Source organism: Chanodichthys erythropterus, chromosome 16 (assembly GCF_024489055.1).
Source record: "Chanodichthys erythropterus isolate Z2021 chromosome 16, ASM2448905v1, whole genome shotgun sequence".
Classification (NCBI taxonomy): Eukaryota; Metazoa; Chordata; class Actinopteri; order Cypriniformes; family Xenocyprididae; genus Chanodichthys; species Chanodichthys erythropterus.
Genome location: NC_090236.1, coordinates 14,606,341 through 14,627,500, shown reverse-complemented (window position 1 = coordinate 14,627,500; position 21,160 = coordinate 14,606,341). Strand labels below are relative to the sequence as shown.

Sequence of the window (21,160 nt, the reverse complement as noted above, 5' to 3'; positions counted from 1 at the left end):
CACATGCATCTACACACACACACACACACACACACAGCGCAGCATCTTACCTCCTCCTGCGCCGGTGCAATGCACTCAAACAGCCGTCCGACCAGCTGAGTCAGTGGAGGAGGGGCGAGAGAGAGAGAGAGAGAGAGAGAGACTGCGATGGGCTGCACGAGCCAATCAGAAGAGCAGCATGAGCATGCATCAACAGCAGAAGAGAGAGGTCGAGTCTCTATGACCGTGAGAGCAGCTGCGCAGAACCGTTTAAACAGATCCGGCGTTCATTAAGGCGAGACGCTACATGCAAAAACATTGTTTATCGTGCATTTTTGAGGTCTGTTTTGCTTCAGTATCATGTGACTAGAGGAAAGAAAACATCCAAAATACACTTAAGTGTTTATTTTATTGCACTTGATCTTTTTGCGTCTGTTTGAGTCAGAAATCTCTTTATGCACACCGATCTTTACAGTTTTATTCATATCTATATTCGCCTGATTTACAGAACATTTTATTCCTGAAAATTATATATTTATTAGAAAATGTCTGTTCCATTCTGGAAAAATCTAAATCAAACAGGAATTTTGAATCTGGCTTCATCCAATTCTCAAGTTTCTGTTCTGGAAATGTATGCAAATTAGCACATATTTAATTAGATGCCTCATTTGCATATTTAAACATTTTGATATTTCGGAAAAATTGTGATGCAAAAAAACTGTCTTAATGTGCTGTGATTAATCAACCGGGAAAGTGTTGCGAGAACTAGAAGTTCATTTTTTAGAAGAGCTTGAGATGAGCAGAACTGCAGCGGGTTAATGAGAGGAGCGTTAGTACACACACACACACACACACACACCATTTTCCTCATGGAGACCAAAAATATCCCCACAAGGACATGGATTATTGATGATATTGCCATCTTTGTGGAGGCATTTTGTCCCCATAACGTATTGTTTACTTGAACCACACCACACACACACAGACACACACACACAGACACACACACACACACAGACACACAGACACACAGACACACAGACACACACACACACACAGACACACAGACACACACACACACACACACACACACACACACACACACACACACACACACTTCTTACCTTGGCACGGTGCAGGTCGACTCCGTACATGGAGAGTTTCTTAGCGTTTTCCAAGAACAGCATGTCAGCTTCAGCAGGAGTCATTCCTCTATAAACACACACACACATACACACACACACACGGATTATTGCTAAATGACCTGTTAACACACACTGACAGATGCTGCATGATTACTGTTGGACTTCATAGGAATATGAAGCAGATCTTCACACTCATTTTTGTTAATTATGCAACATTTACTTAATTATTCATGACAGATGACTTCAGCTTCTAAAGTGTTGAGATGTTTATAGACACACACACACACAGACACACACACACCAGTGTTTTGCTGGTGTTTCTGTCTGTACATGAGTAAACAGAGCAGGGCATTGTGGGTGGAGACAGACGCTCAGTGAGTCTCGTGTGATCCGACATTGACTGACACTGATCTATTCATCATTAATGAGCACAATAATCACAGCAGCTCATTGTGATCAGTGAATTAAACATTTGTGTCTCGAACAATGACTGACCTTCAGAACTTCAGTTAACTGAAACTATTAAAAACATGTTTGTTCATTTAAATAACGTGGAAATAAAACAAAAGGTATTCATATGCTGCCATTTCACACTCATTCCTAACCTGGGTTCACGTCCTCATTTGCATATTGGCAGTGTCACTGATTTGCACCACATGTTTACATAAACGCTATATCACATTCTTCACCATCAAGTTTAACCTGAATGGATTTTAAAGGTAATGAAATTAAGATAATGTATTTTCTGTCAGTATTTGACATTTTTCCTCCCAAAGCTGCATTTATGGAAACACTTTAGTATGAGGAACAATTCTCACTTTTAACTAGTTGCTTATTAGCTGCATATCAGCTGTTTATTAGTATTTATAAAGCAGATATTAATGCCTTATTCTGCATGATCATATTCTACATCTCATTAACAATTAATAAGCAGTAAATAAAGAGTTTATTGAGGCAAAAGTTGTAGTTAATAGTGAATGTGTGTCCCCTTACCAAAGCCGTCGGGGAGTTTCTCTGGAGTAAAGCGTGTGTAACTCACTTGTAACTGCGGTGCAGCTCCAGCACTTTCTCCTCCAGCTCTTTGGTCTGGTTTGGAGCCAGACGCACGTCGCTGATGTATCCCTGCGTGTCGGCGTCGCTGTCGCCCAGCTCAGACTGAAGCGTGTACGAGCCCAACACGGCCTGAGTGGCGAAAGAACACGGCAAGCGGCCGGACAACACGTCATCTCTGAGCTGCAGACACAGGTAATACCTGACAGAGAGACGCTGAGGTCAGGGGATGTTTACAGCGTTACTATCACTGATATATTCATTACACATTCATGTCCACAGAAAACGCTTCAGTGTTCAGTAAGTGTTCTGCTGTCAGTCAGCTATACTATAACACATGTTATCTTAGTTAACGGCAGTGATTATAGTTTGTGCATGTAATTACTACAATATTAGGATAATATTTGTTAGTTTTGGCGATCCAAAGTCGGCTGAAAAACAAAAATAGACAGTTCTTCATATTTTGATTTAGTTTTTATTTCTGTATTTTCCATTTTCATTTTGGTTAAAGTTTTAGTACTAAATAAAAATGAGAAAGTTTTTATAAAATGTTTTATATTTTATTTTGTTACAGATTTGTGGAGTGTCAGTATGACATTTTTATTAGTTATTGTTTATTTGGTAACACGTATCAATTATTTAACAACATTAAATAACATGACCATACAATGAACAATGTTAATTTCAGCATTTACTAATACAAAAATAACTTTAAATTAAATTGTATTTGTTATTATTAATTGTTAATTCACTGCGAACTAACATGTATTTTTATTAACTAACATTGACAAATTATTAAATAAAAAATAAAAATAAAATATGTTAGTTATTACATTAATTAATGTCAAAAAAGAGATGTTGTAAAGTGTTTTTAGATATGTCTATGTAGTTTTTATTAATTTTTATTTCAGTTTTAGATACTTTGGTACATCACGTTAAACTAAATGAAAATAAGAAAAGCTGCTTTGGCAAAAATAAAATAAGTTTGTATTTTTAATATTTATTTTACTAAAGATTAGTGGCGTTCAGAGCAGTGTTATTTTTCTTTACTATTTATTAATTTTTTATTATTAATATTTTGAATTTTTTATTTCAGTTTTAGCTATTTCAGTACATCAAGTTAATCTAAATGAAAACGCCTGTTAACTAGCTGAAATACGCTTTTTTAAACATTTTATTTCAGTTCAGCGTTCCTGTATTTTCCTGGTTTAGTTTGAGGAAACTCTATATGAACACCTGGTGATGTCCTCAGACAGCTGCGCCGGATCCGGAGGATAAAACTTCACGCTGAAGGCAAAGTTGCAGGGATCAGCTGAAAAACATCAAAAACAACTTCCTGTAAGAGCTGGAGGACGTTTGGATGGAGACAATGAACGTGTCTGATAGGAAAAGACGTACTACTGATCTGCTTCTTAATCTCCTTGGAAGAGTCCAGCCAGTTCTGTGGGGAGAAACAGGAGGTTCGTCACTGAAAGAAATGACTGAGACGTGAACGCAGAGGAAGAAGAGCAAACAAACACCTTCTGGCCTTCAGCGTCCCGGTACGTAATGCCAAAATAGTCCTTCTCCAGAAGATTCAGGTGGTCACAAACCTTCTCAAACAGCGCCTGACCTTTCGCTCGTTTCTGCTGACCACAAACAGACACACAGATTCATTAATGAGGGTTAACGAGGGAACTGTAGCGAGTTGATGAAAAGATAACAAAGATAAAATATTACAAATAATTAAGTCAAATTAAAACACTTTATATATTTTTTAAGTGCCTTCAAATCAATTAATTGAGATTAGATGCATTAACATAAAAGTTTGTAAATATAATATATATGTGTGTGTTTATATAAATATATATATATTCTGTGAACTAATCAGTACTTATTATTACACTATAAAAATCATCTTTTCACAATGTTTTCATGCATGTGCGTCTGTTTGTGACTGAACGCCCAGTAAAACAGACGGAGACCATTTCAGAAAACACGCCGTGTCGCGCCCGTTTCACACGTCCTGTATACGCCTCACACTGCAGTGTGTTTAAGCCAGGCGTGTCCAGTCCTGCTCCCGGAGGGTCAGCGTCCTGCAGCGTTCAGCCCAACCCCAGAGAAACACACCTGAACCAGCTGATCCAGATCTCACCAGCTTACTACAAACATCCAAACCAGATTTAAGATCTCCTGATGCTATAATTAAGAGTTTCTCATGACATTCATGATAGTTAAGACTTTATGACCTTAAATTTGACCTGTAGGGCTGAATGATTAATCGTGATTATCAAATTTCAAAGGCATTAAAAATGAAGAAATTAAGAATAATAATAAATAAAATGATAAATTATATTGTTCAATTTTACAGTACAATAGTACTAGATTTATTGTTTTATTTCTTAATTTGTTTAATATTTGTATTTAATAACAACCATAATTAAAATCATTTTACTGATATTATATCATAATATATCATGTTGATCAGTTGATGAATCACATGATTTTGGGAGGCAAACTGTGGATCCCTACAAACCAGAGTTATTTTAGCATCATTCGGAAACTATTATAGTTTATCATCAATATTTTGAATATGAAATTTATTTAGTTTTCATTTTAAATTTAAAGCTTTTTTTTTTAAAGTCTTTTAACAATTTTTATTTCAGTTTTAGTTATTTTAGTACATAAAGTTAAACTGTTTTTTTTTTATACTTTTCATATATATATAAAATGATAATATGAATGCTAAAATAAATGATTTATTTATTTATTCAAACAACAAAATAATGTTGCTTATGGTTTTATTTTCAGTTAACTGCAATAACTCCACTACAAACAAAATGGTTTCATTCCATTTCTTCAGCCTCATTTTTTTAGATTTCTGGACTCCACTTGCTCAACACAGTCATGTGACAGCAGTTTAATTAGTCCTGACCTCACGGGTCATTGACTCACAGTACGGGTATCCCATCAGCACCCACCTCCACCGTGCAGGTGTAGTCCGTGCCGTCCAGCAGCGTGACCTTACACTCCATGACCTTCAGTCTGTGGCTCCTGCCCAACGCTGACCAGGACACTCTGCTGCTCAGAGACTTCTGGGAAATGTAGTGATCCTCGCACTGCTGCTGGAGTTCTGATGAACTGCCTTCTGATTGGCCCTCTGTGCAATACTGCAGAAACAGCCAATGAGCTCATTAATCTCTGAATCACTCTTATTTTATATACTACTACAGTTTTTCTTAATTCAGACATGTTCCTGAACAGAATAATTTCATAACGACGACCCTCTCGACGCCGGTCTCGTGTCACGGCTTCGTTTCAGAGGCGGACGCTGCTATCTTCATCATGCAGGTTCATTTCAGCACTTTTCCATGAATAGATTTTCATCATTAAATCACGTTACATAATCTCTGTTACCTACTTTCTAGTCAGATCCTGAAACTCTCTCTGGGATTATATCTGCAAATCCACAGAGAATGTTGATGACGCCTCATATACGTGACATAAAGCTTCTTATATACGCCGTAAATCATCAACATGAACAGAGACGCAGCAGTGACAGTCAGAGATGCACAGGTTTATGCTAAATTCAGCTTATAAGACTCATGCCTTTATAAAATGAGCACTTTTGAGGAAGAACTAGTCATTTGACCGGTTCATAGCAAGTGTGAAAGTTTAGTTTGAAGCTCTTAGCATCAAGTAAACAATAAAGATTGAACTAAACATAACACACACTTTACATGTCAGGTGGGTTCGATCATTTGGTGACTAACCTATAAAGCGGACCTAACTACTGACCTGACAGAAACACTAAAGCCGGGGCAATTCCTGTTTTACCGTCCTCAAATTTAAGAACTTTTTCAAATTATAATTAAGACTTTTCTCATACAATTTCAACATATTTAATAGAGATGCACCAGTTGACCGGCCATCAGTCAAAACACACGATCGGCAACCAGGCGGTTTTTCATATTATCTCTGTTCTGCACTTACACACAAACTGCATTCCCAAACTGGCTTTTGTGTGGAAATATTGCAGTCTATAAAAAGAACATTAAGACAGGCCAGAGACGGACGCAAAGAGAAGGGCTGAAAAAATAATGTATTTGATTTACTATTCCTCTTACCTTTATAAGTGCAGCGCTGCTTTGTTCACAGCAGTAACCAAGTAAACATTCTATATCGCTGCCGTTCCATAAGCGCCACCTACTGTCACAGAGTGAATCTGCATCGTCATTCAGTCCGTCCGCTGTTTTTGATTCGTGCAGGTGTGTTTTATGGAGAATAATGAAAAAATCGTGATCGGTGCATCCCTAATATTTAAGGCTTTTTTCAAACTGAATTGAATCCTCATGTTGTGATCCGCTTGTTCTGGTTTGCTTTTTCTCTCGAAAATTCTAGTTATTGTTAACATGTTTGGCTAAAACCTACCCAATAAATGGCTTTTTTCCCTAACTTGTTACACTTGTGGTGTTCTCTGGTCAAAAATGAACATCTACAAAAAATTGCATATAAATCTCTTGCTATGCTGCTATTGCCAAATATTGTATCGAATCTCATCAACTTTCAATAATCACAGGTTTTGTGTTTCTTTTTGAGACCGATTGATCATAGGCCTCATTGATCTGAGTTTATGAACCTGAATTAGTTTTTTTACTCAAACACTGAGGTGATGAGCTCAGATCAATGACGTCTATGATCAATCAGATCCAAAAACGAAACACAAAACCTGTGCTTATTGAAAGTAAACAAGTTGATAAAAAGATTGAATTCAATATTTGGCGATAACATAGGATTATGAGGGATTTTTGAAAGGCGGGTTAAATTTCTGACCTGGAACACCAAATCAGGTAATGGGTTTTTTTTAGCACAGCATAAGTGTTGAGAAATTTTAAGGACCCTGTAACACACCAGAGACTGGACTGAGAGTCATGTTTACCTGGAGTACGTGAGGAAAGCTCACGCTGACCCGACTCACCTGGTGCCGTGTGTCCGGACTGCCGTGTCCTGATGCTGGGAAGTGCTGCGGGGGGGACGGTTGGGCTTCTGTCTTCTGGACGTCCGATTCTGAGCCTGCGTCCGTCGTCATGGCCGGTTACACTGAAATGTCACAGGGATATATTCAGGCTGGGCATTTCACAATCTGACTGGACTGAATTCTTCAGTGGAATGAACAGTGTGGGTCTCTGACCACATACACGTTTATATTTAGCCTGATGTTTACTCGGCACTGTATTTTTAAAAGCAGCGGATCTGCTGTAGTACACAAGCTTTTAATGTCCTGAAACACATTTAGACTGCGGCCGTGGTCCCTTGAAAGTGTGTTACGGTAGACAGACATCCCTTCCAATAGCCGTTTCAACTTGTTTATCTGTGACAATCCAACCAGTCGCTGAAGATTCAACAACAAATAGCAAAACTCAAGCAAAATGACCTGTTTGACTGAATGATTAAAAAATAAAAAATAAAACTGTTTGGAAACAACAATGTGCTGAAATGTTAATAAAAGACAATGTTTTTATTTTTTTAGGAATACATCCAAAAAAAGGGCCCATCTTATATTCAGGGTCTAGACTTTTACATGTCAATAATACACCCTCAACAATAGGTGGCGCCAAATATGCATAAAACGAGTCAAGAAATACGATGTGTCGGAGTGTAATGTTAGAAGATCACCAGCTCAAAAAGATGCTAACAGTCAAAGTAAAGCTTACTGTCTAAGAGCCACGTTTGCATGCCTCGCTGACGGGACCGAACTTCCCCCGTACGTGATTTTAAAAAGTAAGACGGTACCCAGATTTCAAAACTACAATAATATTTCACTCCTACTGTTAATTGCGTTCTGGAGAGCATCAAAGGTTTCTATTTACATTATGTTTTTGCCGAATTGAGCAATGTAGCCAATCACAGACATAACTGTTGATTTCTTGAACGCAGTGTCCGAATCCACTCGTCGCTCAAAACGCAGGAGTTTTTGTTCAGTGCCGAATTCTGCACGATCCTCACATTATAACAAACAAAACTGATCCATTCATGAAGACAGTCACTGAACGATTCAGCCGTTTAAAACAAATGATTCTGTGACATGCTGCCACCTACTGGCGGTTTTAGTTTAATTTTCAGAGAATCATTTCAGTTATTTTAAAGGTGCCCTAGAACCAGTTTTTACAAGATGTAATATAAGTCTAAGGTGTCTCCTGAATGTGTCCGTTAAGTTTCAGCTCAAAATACTCCATAGATTTCTTTTTTAATACATTTTTTTAACTGCCTATTTTGGGGCATCATTAACTATACACCGATTCAGGCTGTGGCCCCTTTAAATCTCGCGCTCCCTGCCCCCCAAGCTCTCGACTATAATACAGCGCATTTACAAAGTTCACACAGCTAATATGACCCTCAAATGGATCTTTACAAGATGTTCGTCATGCATGCTGCATGCATGCGTCGGATCATGTGAGTATAGTATTTATTTGGATGCTTACATTTGATTCTGAGTGAGTTTGATAGCGCTCCGTGGCTAAAGCTAACATTACACAGAGATTTATAAAGAATGAAGTTGTGTTTATGAATTATACAGACTGCAAGTGTTTAAAAATGAAAATAGCGACGACTCTCGTCTCTGTGAATACGTTTAGAAAGACAATTTACAAATATCAGTAAAAATATCAAGATATCATGGATCATGTCAGTTATTATTGCTCCATCTGCCATTTTTCACTATTGTTCTTGCTTGTTTACCTAGTCTGATGATTCAGCTGTGCACAGATCCAGACGTTAATACTGGCTGCCCTTGTGTAATGCTTGAACATGAGCTGGCATATGCAAATATTGGGGGCGTACATATTAATGATCCCGACTGTTACGTAACAGTCAGTGTTATGTTGAGATTCGCTTGTTCTTCGGAGGTCTTTTAAACAAATGAGATTTACATAAGGAGGAGGAAACAATGGAGTTTGAGACTCACTGCATGTCATTTCCATGTACTGAACTCTTGTTATTCAACTATGCCGAGGTAAATTCAATTTTTGATTCTAGGGCACCTTTAATCATTTATTCTTTCTATATTTAAAACGTTATATTTAAAACATTAATCTCATAACATTGTTATCACAAGTGCTCCTAAAAAGAAATGTAAGTGTAGAGCCCTGCCTAGCAAATGTTTAGCACAATATCTTCTGCTTCATAACGGACTGATGTGTGTTTGTTTGTAGTCTCCGACAGCCCTGGTATCTTCAGAGGCGTGACAGTGATGTAAACCATCAGCGGATTCTGTTGGTGTTTCTGGAAAGCCGCAGTGGAAAACTGCAGGAATTGTGCGACTGCATTCTGTCAGACTGATTCTGTGAACTTTAATGGCCTGGTGCAGAAATGTAGGTCAAACTGAAGCGAGCGAACGGCCCTCCAGATCTGCTCGACATCAGCGAAGAGATGCTAATTCCTCTATCCTATTCTCTGAGAGGCAGATAAAACACATCTTCATGAATAATAACGAGGATGTACAGTAGCTCTGCTGCGATTATGACAGCAATTATAATGAACATCACTCTGGAACTCCAGTTCTTGAGCATTTGTGGCTAAAAATAGCTGCACAGCTGAAGAAAAACATTAATGAGCCCCATACAGATGAATGCTGACTTAAAAATGAATGGATTTCACTAACTAAAGGAGCTGACTGAATTAAAGGGTCGAAAATAAACAGCAACACTAACATAATTAGAAAGTTCTTATTCATCTTGACTTATTTGGTTCACATTCTGTTGTGTATTTTCACACACTCGTTTCTTCATTGCTCTCACATCTAAATGAGAGATGTATCAGCTGATAAAGCAATTATTTTCAGTCATCAGTCAAACAGCCAATGATCAGAGCCAATTATATCCCGTCAATCAAAAGGGGGCGGAAAAACATGTCAGACTGCAACTCGTACTGTGTGTGTTGAATTTAACCAGAAAACATTCATCAGTGTTTGTGATGCAGGAAACATCAATAAAACAGTGTGAACAATGTCACTGAACCTTTCATTATCCTCAGGAAAGTTATCCAATGTTCACAGTTCGTTAATTAGCTATAATAAACACTAGAGAGGAGCCTATGGTTAGATATATATGCATGTTTGAATAAATTTGCCATGAAGACAAGTGTTTATAAAAACAACCTTTTCACAAAAATTTCAGTTTTTATGAGTGTAATTATTTTATCTGAAAATAAATAACAGTTGGATATAATAGTTTTGGCCCTGTTCTAAATTTTAAGCTATAAATATCAAACTATTTGTAGATACCGTTTTGAATAATTGGCTATCGGAATATCAGCAAAGAAATTAGCATCGGTGCATCTCTAGTCTAAACAATATAAGACCATTCTAATAAAACTGATAACCGCTTTCTCTCTTCCTATTTAAAAGGGAACTACATTCATAACTGCTCATTACGTCAGACATTGCAATTGACATCAATTATTTAACAATTACTGCATTTAAAAAAAACAACATTGTGTTCAAACAATTTTGACTCAGAAATTGCTTGTAAATTTCACAAATAGTTGAAAAATCATTTTCTTGTAAAACGTACTCCAACAATCTTTGTTGCATTTTACAGTGCACTATTGCTCTTGTAATAAACCCCATCAGTGTTCACTCTCTGGAATATAATCAGGAATTTCCCTTCAGGGATCAATAAACTACGTCCATCTATCCAATGACAGAATCTCATGCTGCATGTGCATCAGAAACACCTTCGGCTTTATACCCAATCCTGTCGCTCTGAACAAGTCTGAGTAAAACAAGCACCTGGAGACATACGAGCCATCCTGACATGACAATCGGTCCATTAACTCCAGCACAGATGGGTTAAACCCTCTTAAAGGCTTAAACATCCTCCCCATCAAAAACGCAATGGAGACGCAGTCTGAGCCGTTTGTGACCAGATAATGCAGAGTTCATCAAGGTTAAGTTTGTTTTAATCCCTTTATTATTCAATTTCACATACAGCTTCATAAGAAAAAACCAACTATATGCACTCAGTCAAAGACAATTAATCACTTTATATCACTTAAAATAAACGCATAATCATTCTAACCTACAGAAACTATCCTATATGAGGTTACCATGGCCTAGTAGTTAAAGGTCAGTGCTGGTAATTAAAAGGTCAATTTATGAATTATCATCGTTAAGTGGGACAGAAACCAACGTTACTGAAATAAATGTACTGGAAATCAGAAAACTTCTTGTCCACATTCACACACACATTCCAGTCGAGGACAATGTTTCTCGATCAATACAGAATATTGATTTACAATCAGCTACATTCTACAAGTGACTCTTGGAATGTAAGAAACACGGTTCTTCTAAACATTGTAACATCAAATCAACAAAGCCATCTGAGAATCAGCGGAACAGTGTGATAAATTTGTTCGATGTTTTGAGTTTGCGATGTATAACGCACTTTAAATGAACAAAACGCTATTGTTAGTTGGTGTGGACCTAATATAGTTATCATTTTAGGGATTTTAGTATTAAAATGTCTCAAGACTGATGCATCCATTGACCAATGAGATTTCAGAAGGGGCGGGTCAAATATTGTTATATATACTACTTTTGCATATAAGCATAACTAAAAGTGGTATGGCAGTGTCAATCCGAATTCAGTGCAAGTTTGCTTCATTTCAATCCGACCCGCCTTGTTCTACATCAAAACGGATCATACGCGTTCCGAGTATGTAAACGCAAAAACGCGTGAAAAATGCGCGCAGAAATGACTGACGCGTCAAAAAATAATAACAATAATCAAATATATACATAAAAGCTCAGGTTTGCAGCAGTTTTGGGGTAAATCACTAGTGTTTTGACAACGCAGAAATCAGGATATGAGTAAGTGTCCTCATACAACATCCATAATATAAAACGATCGCTATGTTAATATAACGTTAACGAATGTATTTTATATTTAACACGCAGATGTTTCGCTGCTGTATTCTTCTAAACATAAACGCCAATGAAGCACAAACACAGATTTATTTCATCCAGAACGTTCTTACTCCTGCATCTGTAGGAAAACATGTCAATCAAACGCGTTTGTAAACAACACAAGCGCAGGAACGTTACCGTAGGTGCCGCGGCGTTCCTCTCCTCGGGATTTGCGCTCCTCTCTAGCCGCCAGCGGAGCGTCTGACAGCGGTCAAGGCAGGCTGGAGTCTCCGCTCTCATCAGCGGGAATAGCAGGACTGGAACCGGGAGGAGCGCGGGGCGGGACGCGCAGTGAACGGGGAATTCAAATTCACGTCACTGTACGTACGCAACTGCTGAGAGCGCGAGATCAGATGAACAGCTATGACGCAGGAGGAATGTTGTGGAAGTGTAAACTATCAGTGTACAGTAACAGTAATAACAATTTTATATTAAACTATTTTTTTTTCTACTGGCTCTTGTACTGTAGCCTACTGATAGATGGAAGTTAGATGTGTTTTATTCATTTAAATCAATATGCATTTTTTTTTTTACAATGCTTTTATTCAAATTTTATTCATTTAATTTTATATATATATATTTTAAATATTTATTTATTTTTTAAATTTACTTATTTACTGTTTAAATTGTATTTATTTTAAATAGTTTATTTTAATGTAATATGTTAATTTATTATTTAATATTTTTTTAATCAAATCTATTTTATTTTGTATTTAGATTATTAAACTAAACCAAATAAACTTGATTAAAATAAAAATAATTAAACAATTTTATTTAAATAAATAAATAAATGATAAATTAACAGTTTAAAATAAATGGCATAATATAAATAAAATTTAAATATTTTAGTCCTACATTTAAATTATTTAATCCTATATTATTTGCACTTTTTCTAAACTTTTCTACGGACCCCCTCGTGGCCCCTGAGGGTCGCGGGAACCCAGCACACACCAATGTCTATATCGGTGTGTTTTTACACACCCTGTGGTTTCTGTATACATGCAACAACACTAATTTCAGATCTATAACTTTTAACGCACATGCAGACTCTCTCTCTCTCTCTCACACACACACACACACACACACACACACACACACACATAAAGTGGCTGTTTTAAAGTGGTGGTCGATGCGAGGTCTGCAGGCTTTAAGCTTCTTCTGTAAGCGTACACACAAACCCCAGCTGGTGTTCGGCCCCTGTAGAGACGGACGCGTGTGCCGTAATGACAGAGCGCCTGTGGTCCGCTTCTTCAACAGATGGAGGAACTCTGGGTGGAGCTGCTTCAACATGCTTTACAAGGCATTAAACTAAATCTACTAAAGATTTTGGCAAGTATTAAAATGCTAAACTTGAAGACGCCAACGCATTTGCGACTAGTTTTCTCACAAGGACAGTATGAACAATACTTAAGAAAACATTTTAAGAGAAATAAATGATGATGGAAGCTTGTTTGATATTTGTGTTTGTATTTGTTAACATACTGCAACGAACTAACATGAACAAACAATTGCATTTTTATAAACAAACATTAAGAAAGGTTAATAAATGCTGTAAAAACATATTGCTCATAGTTAGTTTTTATTTAGTTAAATTATACAATTCACTTTTAAGTAAATAAATAAAATAATATATAATTAATCTTATTTTTACTTTTTATACACTGATAAATTTACATCTAAATTCGCAATTACGAGAAAAACTTGTAATTACAAGTTTATATTTTATTCATTTATTTAAATCAAAATTTATTTAAATTAATTTTTTTAATCATTTAATTATTTATTTATTTAAATCAAATTGTATTTATTTAATCAATTTATTTTAATCTAATATTGTTATTTATTTAATTAAATAAAATTGTTTTATTTTAATTAAATTGATTTATTAAGTTAAATTTTATATCTCTTTATACTTTTTTATGTTTTTATGACTTTTTTTCAGAACTAAGAAATATAAACGGCGAAATAGGAACGGCGTGAGCATCATGCGTGTTTCTCCTGCAGCGAGTTATTACTGTAGTTCAGGGGCGGTTCTAGGATTTTACTGAGTTATTACTGTAGTTCCTGAATGTCTCAAACACCAGGAGGCTTTTAAATTAGTGTCTGAAAGCAGAAGATGCAGAGCTGCTTCAGATCGCTCACCGTTTAAAAAACTGTTAATATCTGCATGAAATCAGAGCGACATGCTCCTGCTCTTACTGTGAATGATTCATCCGTCTATGTTCAACCTGGAGCACCTCCTATAGCGACACTCTCACTGTCCAATCACGACGCTCACATTGTGTTTCTTGGAAAACCGGAAGTAAAAATGGGTTGTGAAAAATGTTTCATAAACACAAAGATCGCCACAACCTAGATTATCTTTCTGTTTAAATTGATGTTTAAAATCCGTTTACTTTTAAGAATGAAACCACTCGTAAACATCACTAGAAAAAATAAAGTAAGCAATGCAATCATTTCAGAGTTTTCTCCTTATATAGAACCTTTTTGGCATAAAACATTCTTTAAAATAGAGTGAAGAACGTTTGATTTCTATACTGAACCTTTTCTTCTAGTGTAGATTATAATCCAAACTAATCTGTGCTGCTCTTCTATGAATATCCACACAATACTGCTGAATGAAAAAAAGAAGTACAGAAGTTTAACTGCAGAAGAGTTAGAAAATAGAAGAACGCTATTTATAAACGGCCAAAAATCTTTCAGTAGCAGAAAATATCCTCCAGTAAATCTGACAACAGCTCAGAAACTACTGAATAATGACTCATAAAAGAGAAACAGAGAGAGAGAGAGAGAGAGAGAGGACTTCCACCAGAACATCTGCTGCTGACCTCCAGTGATTTACTGTCAGTGAGAGAGACTGAAAGCTTGTTTTAGTTGAATGACACACACACACACACACACACTGTAGGGAAATCAGTCTCTGTAACACAACATGCGGACGGCAGCGTGACACTAACGGAGAAAAGACAAGTTTCCACTGGCTGGAAAGCAGTTCCTCCCTCGCCCGGAGCCACACGACTGTCACTGCAGACTCTGTTTCTCTCGTTCATTTCTCTGGAAGTGTTTACTTCATTAATTCACATTCCTGTGAGTGATTCCTCAGTGCACGTTATTCTTGATAACCAAACATGTCGTTAGCCTCATAGCATAATTGCCCAGATCATATTTCAAAGGCAGATATCACAATTTGGCCAAAAAATGACTTAGGCAATTATGCTGAGGCTAACGATGTAATAATTGATATTACAACACAAATGAAACATTCATTCAGAGCATTCATGCAAATTCACCAATTAAAGAGAACCTCTTTTGTCTTCAGTGTGTAATGCTGATGTTTGAGCATGAAAAAGCTTCTTCTTCTCTATATCAGTGTTTCTGAACTCCATCTTGAGTTTTCTTCACAATATTCCTCATTTAAATAATTTATGCACAGAATAAAGGGGCGGGGCCTGGGTGAGTTAGTTAGTAGTGTGTTGAAACTGGCGGTTATGGTAAGGGGCGGGACATTTCCCAAACACCAATCACAACACACCGCTCCAGCAGACCAATCAGAGCACAGAAGGAGGGGCTTCATAGAGACAGGAACTAAACAAAGTGTTACTGACAGACTGGGAAGAGAGGAGCTGCAACAATGGAGAATATGAGGAGAATAATCAACCTGTTCTAGTAGAGACAAAAACAACATCAAGACTTTGAGAAATGACGTTCCAGGGACTTTTTTGCCATAGCTTCAATTAAATTAAAAGAAATTATATGATCTAATTAAAGTTTTAAAAAAATCCCGTCTGCTTCAGTGTGATTCTGTCCGTCAGCAGCGTGTAAAGACAAACGAGATTCAAAGCAGCGTCTCGAACACTGATGTATGAATGTGCTCCATTCAATCTCCACTCTAAAGCATGACATTAACATTAGGACTGGTGAATCTGCATAACGAGCACACGTCACATGACACATTATATCTGCTGACATTGACCTGTAGTGCTGTAGAGACGGCCGTACGTCATGAGTTTGAGTTATCTTTAAACCAGTTTTCAGCAGCTTTCTCTCACTCTACCAGCAATATGACCGCATGTGACCTTTGGATAGCAGAAATATCTGTGACGGCAAATTCTTCATATTGCATGACAGGGACAAAGGGGAAAAACACATACTGTACATAGTCCGACATGTAAAAATATTAAAAGGAAAATGCACAAATTTCAAATATTACATTAATGAGAATTTGGGAGATAAATGTGACATTTTGATAAATTAAACAATGCAACAAAAAACAAAAATCCTAAAGCTCTGTTTCTTTATGCAAATATATTTTGAATAAGCCTTTATTTTTATATTTTAGATATTTTATAATTTCTAATTTTCATTAAGTTTAAGTTCAGATAATATTTATATTTTATTTCAGCTTTATTTCAATTAACAATGTTTTTTTTTTTGGTTTTAGTTTTAAATGCTAATAATACTGACTAATATTCCTTGCAGTCAAAAATGACAACAATAGAAATGAACAGGAATTTTAAAATAAATTAATTAATTTAAAATAAAGAGAATTTTTGGGGGTGTACAATCTACAAATCAGCCACAAACAATGAAGGGGTTCGCTGAAAAATAATTGTAAAAATTAGAGAAAAAAAAAAAAAATGATTAATTTAAAAAAATGATAAAAATTGATTAATTAATTGTATTTTAAATATTGCGTAATCAAATGGACCATAATTACTGCATAAATATTACGTAGTACCATAAAATTCACTCAAAAAAACTAAATATAAAATAAAAATATATTATTTAACAAATACATATATATTATTTTTAAGATAGGAAACATTTAGGTGTCACACTTTATAAAGTGGATCATAATTATTGCATAAATATTATGAATTATCTTACAATTCCATCAAAATATGAAAAAAAAAAAATATTATTGAACAAATATATCATTGATTTTACTAAAAGTAAAAAGTTACATTTGAAGTGTCAGACTTTATAAAGTGGATCATAACTATTTATTAATACTACGTAGTACCATAAAATTCCCTCAAAATACTGTACAAAATATTATTGAACAAAAGTATATATAACACTGATTTTACTAAAAGAAAAAATAAAGTTAGATTTGAGGTGTTTGGCCACTTCTGACAGGGGAATGAGGAGCAGCAGAGGGTCAAAGTGTTTTTAAGACGCATCATTTCGGTTGCTCAAACATCCCCACTATAAATACCCGCCGACAGGCTCTCGCCCACTGCGACGGCATGTCTTTATATGGGCAAAAGAAGCGTCATCCACGCGGGTGACAGGCCAATCTGAGGCGTCTTATCAGACCTTTGACTGAAGACAAGGTCTGAGCTGTTATCTGGACTTCTGCTGAGCTTCACATAACGCTCACGTGGAGCAGGACTCAGGAACTTGGAAAGAAAAAGTGCAAAATGAGCATGAATAAGTGCGAGCAAAGTCTATGAGGCCAGGCGGTGCCAACTCAGCTGAACGGTGAGGAAAACAGCCCCGAACGAGGGCATCTCCATACTATGAATGACTTGGACCTTTGAGCGGCTCCTTATCACCCGATAAACAGGCAGAAATGCGCCCACGTGACCTTTGACCCCGACGAACTTCATCATCCTGCAGTGGACTTACATGAGTTAGAAGAAAGCTGAAGAATGCTCTGTTTCCACCAAAGTTTTTACTGTTTTAGGAGGTCAATGTCAAGATCTCATTAGGGTCAAAGGTAAAAAAGTTCAACCCTCCTGTTGCGTTAAACTGTGTTGCGGGTTATTATTGTTAACTAAAGCTAAACTATTAAAAACATTTTTGAGAACTGAAATAAAGTAGTTAAATGTTAGTTGAAAAAATTGCACTGGTTTTATTGAGTTTGAGCGTAAAACCCTAGGACTAATTCACAAAAGCAGCTTTTTTTTTTTTAAATATTCTCAAATATTTAACGAATCATTTGATTGACAGCAGTGGTTCTTGAATCAAAGTTGTTCAGAATGTGGAGATCAAACATATGAATATTGTGCTTATGTGCAAAATGTTGCATGATATTTAATGTGTAAAACACGACAGCGCCACCCGGTGGCTGATTTCTTTCAAATGTAGCACAGACCTCTAGAACCGTGAGTCAAACAGGCCCAACAAATTTAGTTCAAAACGGCCTCCGTTAACTTTGTCTAATACATGCTCAAACTTCATTGGCCGATGGTGGCCATGTGTTTTAAGATATGCAAATGTCCTCATAAATAACCATGGCACCTTGGACAAAGACACTGCATGCCAATTCTTATGTCAATCAGACTAACGGTTGCCTAATTATTAGCCGTTTTAAGGTTTTTTTCCTGTTATAGCGCCACCAAGAGGCCAATCGCTGCAACTTATTTCACAGGACCACAGAAACATTTTGGCACCCTGTAACGACAGTGAATTGAAAATGCAACTTTTTTTGTTAATTATTGATATTCACTCTCCAGAGCATCTTTCTGTACTGGTTTGGTTCCGATCGGGCGAAAAACCTCGGACTAGTATTATACACAAGTATTCAATATGGTGAAAAATGTTTACCCTTTTGAATTTTTGACTGTGAAACTCAAATACTCTGCAAAAATTATTTTCTAAAGTTGTAAATAAAATAAAATACTACTGGAGTACGTTTTACAAGAAACTTTCAGTCTTTCTACTTCAAATTTCACATTTAATTCAATGCATTATTTGCAATTATTTGTAAAAATTTACTAGCAATTTCTGAGTGAAACTCTTTCATAAAACAATTAAACGAGTAAACTGAGTCTTAAATTTCAGTGGCCGATTTCTTTTAAATTTAGCACAGACCTCTAGAGCCGTGAGTCAAACAAGCCCAGCGAATTTCATTCCGATTTTCCTCCGTTAACCTTGTCTGATACGTGCTCAAACTTCATTGGCCGATGGCAGCCATGTTTTTCAAGATATGCAAATGTCCTCATAAACATTCATGACACCGTGAACAAAGACACTGCATGCCAATTTTCAAGTCAGTCAGACTAATGGTTGCGTAGTTAAAGCAGTTTTTTTCATGTTATAGCGCCACCAAATGGCCAATCACAGCGATTTTTTTCACGTGACCACAGAATGAGTCCATACCCGCGTGTACCAAATTTGGTGAAAATCTCTCATTCCTTTCAAGATTTATAACTATTTTAGTAAAAGCGGTAACGACGGTGAATCAAAAATTTAACTTTTTCTTTTTGTTCATTATTGATATTCCTTTTCCAGAATCTTTCTGCTTTGGTTTGGGTTTTGGGTTAAGTCTCTGACATGCTAAAATAAAGGTCTTCTGCTGTTTTTTTAATCAGACTCTTTGCCTTTTGTCAAAGAGTTGATTTCTGGCGAATTGCATGTAATCAGCGGTGGGTCAATTTGAGCATCAATGCATCCAAAACTCATACAGCCTTTGCAAAACACACCTGTGTGTCAAAACTTTGCACACACATTCATGAGCCTAAATGAGAAAACTGCAAGAAGGAATAGTGTTTAAAAACCCAAACATCTGAAACGCACCTATCTCAAGTGTAACTGCTCCAAAAGCAAGTTCACAACTAGAAACTCACGGTAATTACTGGTTCGACTTCCTACCGAGATTCATCGCATCTTTCCCATTGCTGCCTATCTGCACGTTTATCAGATGTGTGACAAAAACCTGCAGACGACTGGAAATCAATGTCCTTATCCAGACTTAAAGATCAGGTACAGAAAAGCAACAGGTAAACAAACGCTATCAGAGTCAGACAGTCACTATCAAGCACAGAACAGGATGAGAATGAGCTGTGGAGCAACTCTACAGTATTTAACCAGTCTGGAATGTTTTTTGTTATAGATTTCTCTGTCTTGCGTTTCACGTGGGAAGCCAAAAATCCAACTGCACATCAGCAAAAAACGGCGGGAGGAAATGAAAACAAGCAAAGCAACAATCGCTTCCTCTTTCCAAAGCAATCTTCACTTAGTCTGCAGTCACACAGAAATGACTCAAACACACAACGTAAAAAGACACCGTCAGCACACAGAACAGGATCGGCCAATATATGCAAATGATCCTCAATGACGGCATCTTTTGCTGAACGTGACAGATGAGCAGGCCGATTTCAAGACCATTCGCTGCGAAATAAATCATGTTCCTCCTCAGTGTTTCTGTCTTGATATCTAAACATCCTTAAATCAAGATACATTTACTGGAGAAGAGAAATGACTGAAGATATTACGTAAAAATGTATGAAAATGAGTTTGTGTTTAAAACAAGAACCAATATCTGAAAATGGAAAATACACTTCATTCAAAGAGAAAACAAGAGGATTTTTCTGACCTCACTGGCAGATATTTGTTCTTGTTTTAAACACAAACTCACTTCATTTTCCAGTCTTCATATGTTCAGTCATTTCTCTTCTCCAGTAAATGTATCTTGATTTAAGAATGTTTAGATATTTGTGCTGGAAAACGAGACAGAAACACTGAGGAAGAACAGAGTTTTTGCAGTATTTCAGCTTTGCTTGTACTTACCATTTGCTTCATTTCAATAATATTGCTTAATAACATAATCATGAGCCATCGGTCACTCTGCGGTCTACTGGTGAAAAATTATTATTATTATTAAATAAAAATACTGATATATTATTATTGGTCAAGCACTAAAGTCATTCATAGCTGTGCTTTTCATGTTGAAGTGAATCTGAAAGGGTTCTCGTTGTGTTCCTGGAGTATAATTTAGCAATTTTGGGGGGTTTCCTGTTCTAGAAATACATCAAAGGAGGTTTTTTTTTTGGAAAACCCCCAAATGTCAAAGATATCGGCTGACCGCAGGATGGTAAAAGTGTGTTTCTTTTGGAAAGTGACTCACCGGACAGACAGAATCCAGATGCACACATCCACATCCACGGCACCAGGAGCCCATAATCCAGGGAAAAGAGGAAAGATAAACATTCAACATCCATATTGAGTGATCAAGATCTCAAACAGATGAAGAATCAGATATCTGATGTGGAGAGATGACTTTTAAACTAGTGTGTTCACGGGTAGTTGATACGAT

At 36.6% G+C, this 21,160-nt stretch overlaps 1 protein-coding gene across 17 annotated transcripts in view; it reads right to left on the bottom strand.

Annotated features, from left to right (window-relative positions):
* Positions 1–21,160, bottom strand: part of epb41l3b (erythrocyte membrane protein band 4.1-like 3b) — a 42,815-nt gene that overhangs the window by 20,966 nt on the left and 689 nt on the right. For 3 of the 17 annotated variants that reach the window (XM_067362126.1, XM_067362122.1, XM_067362124.1), the window contains exons 1-9: positions 12,256–12,469; positions 7,132–7,253; positions 5,135–5,323; positions 3,695–3,802; positions 3,573–3,615; positions 3,411–3,486; positions 2,164–2,376; positions 1,104–1,191; positions 51–95 (exon numbers count right to left, since the gene is read on the bottom strand). In XM_067362126.1, coding sequence (XP_067218227.1) covers positions 51–95; positions 1,104–1,191; positions 2,164–2,376; positions 3,411–3,486; positions 3,573–3,615; positions 3,695–3,802; positions 5,135–5,323; positions 7,132–7,242 — 873 coding nt within the window. In that variant the 5' untranslated portion in view covers positions 7,243–7,253; positions 12,256–12,469. Of the gene's footprint in view, positions 1–50; positions 96–1,103; positions 1,192–2,163; positions 2,377–3,410; positions 3,487–3,572; positions 3,616–3,694; positions 3,803–5,134; positions 5,324–7,131; positions 7,254–12,255; positions 12,483–20,971; positions 21,023–21,160 lie in introns of those variants that run through there. The other 14 variants (XM_067362130.1, XM_067362129.1, XM_067362116.1 and 11 more) reach the window with 13 other exon arrangements.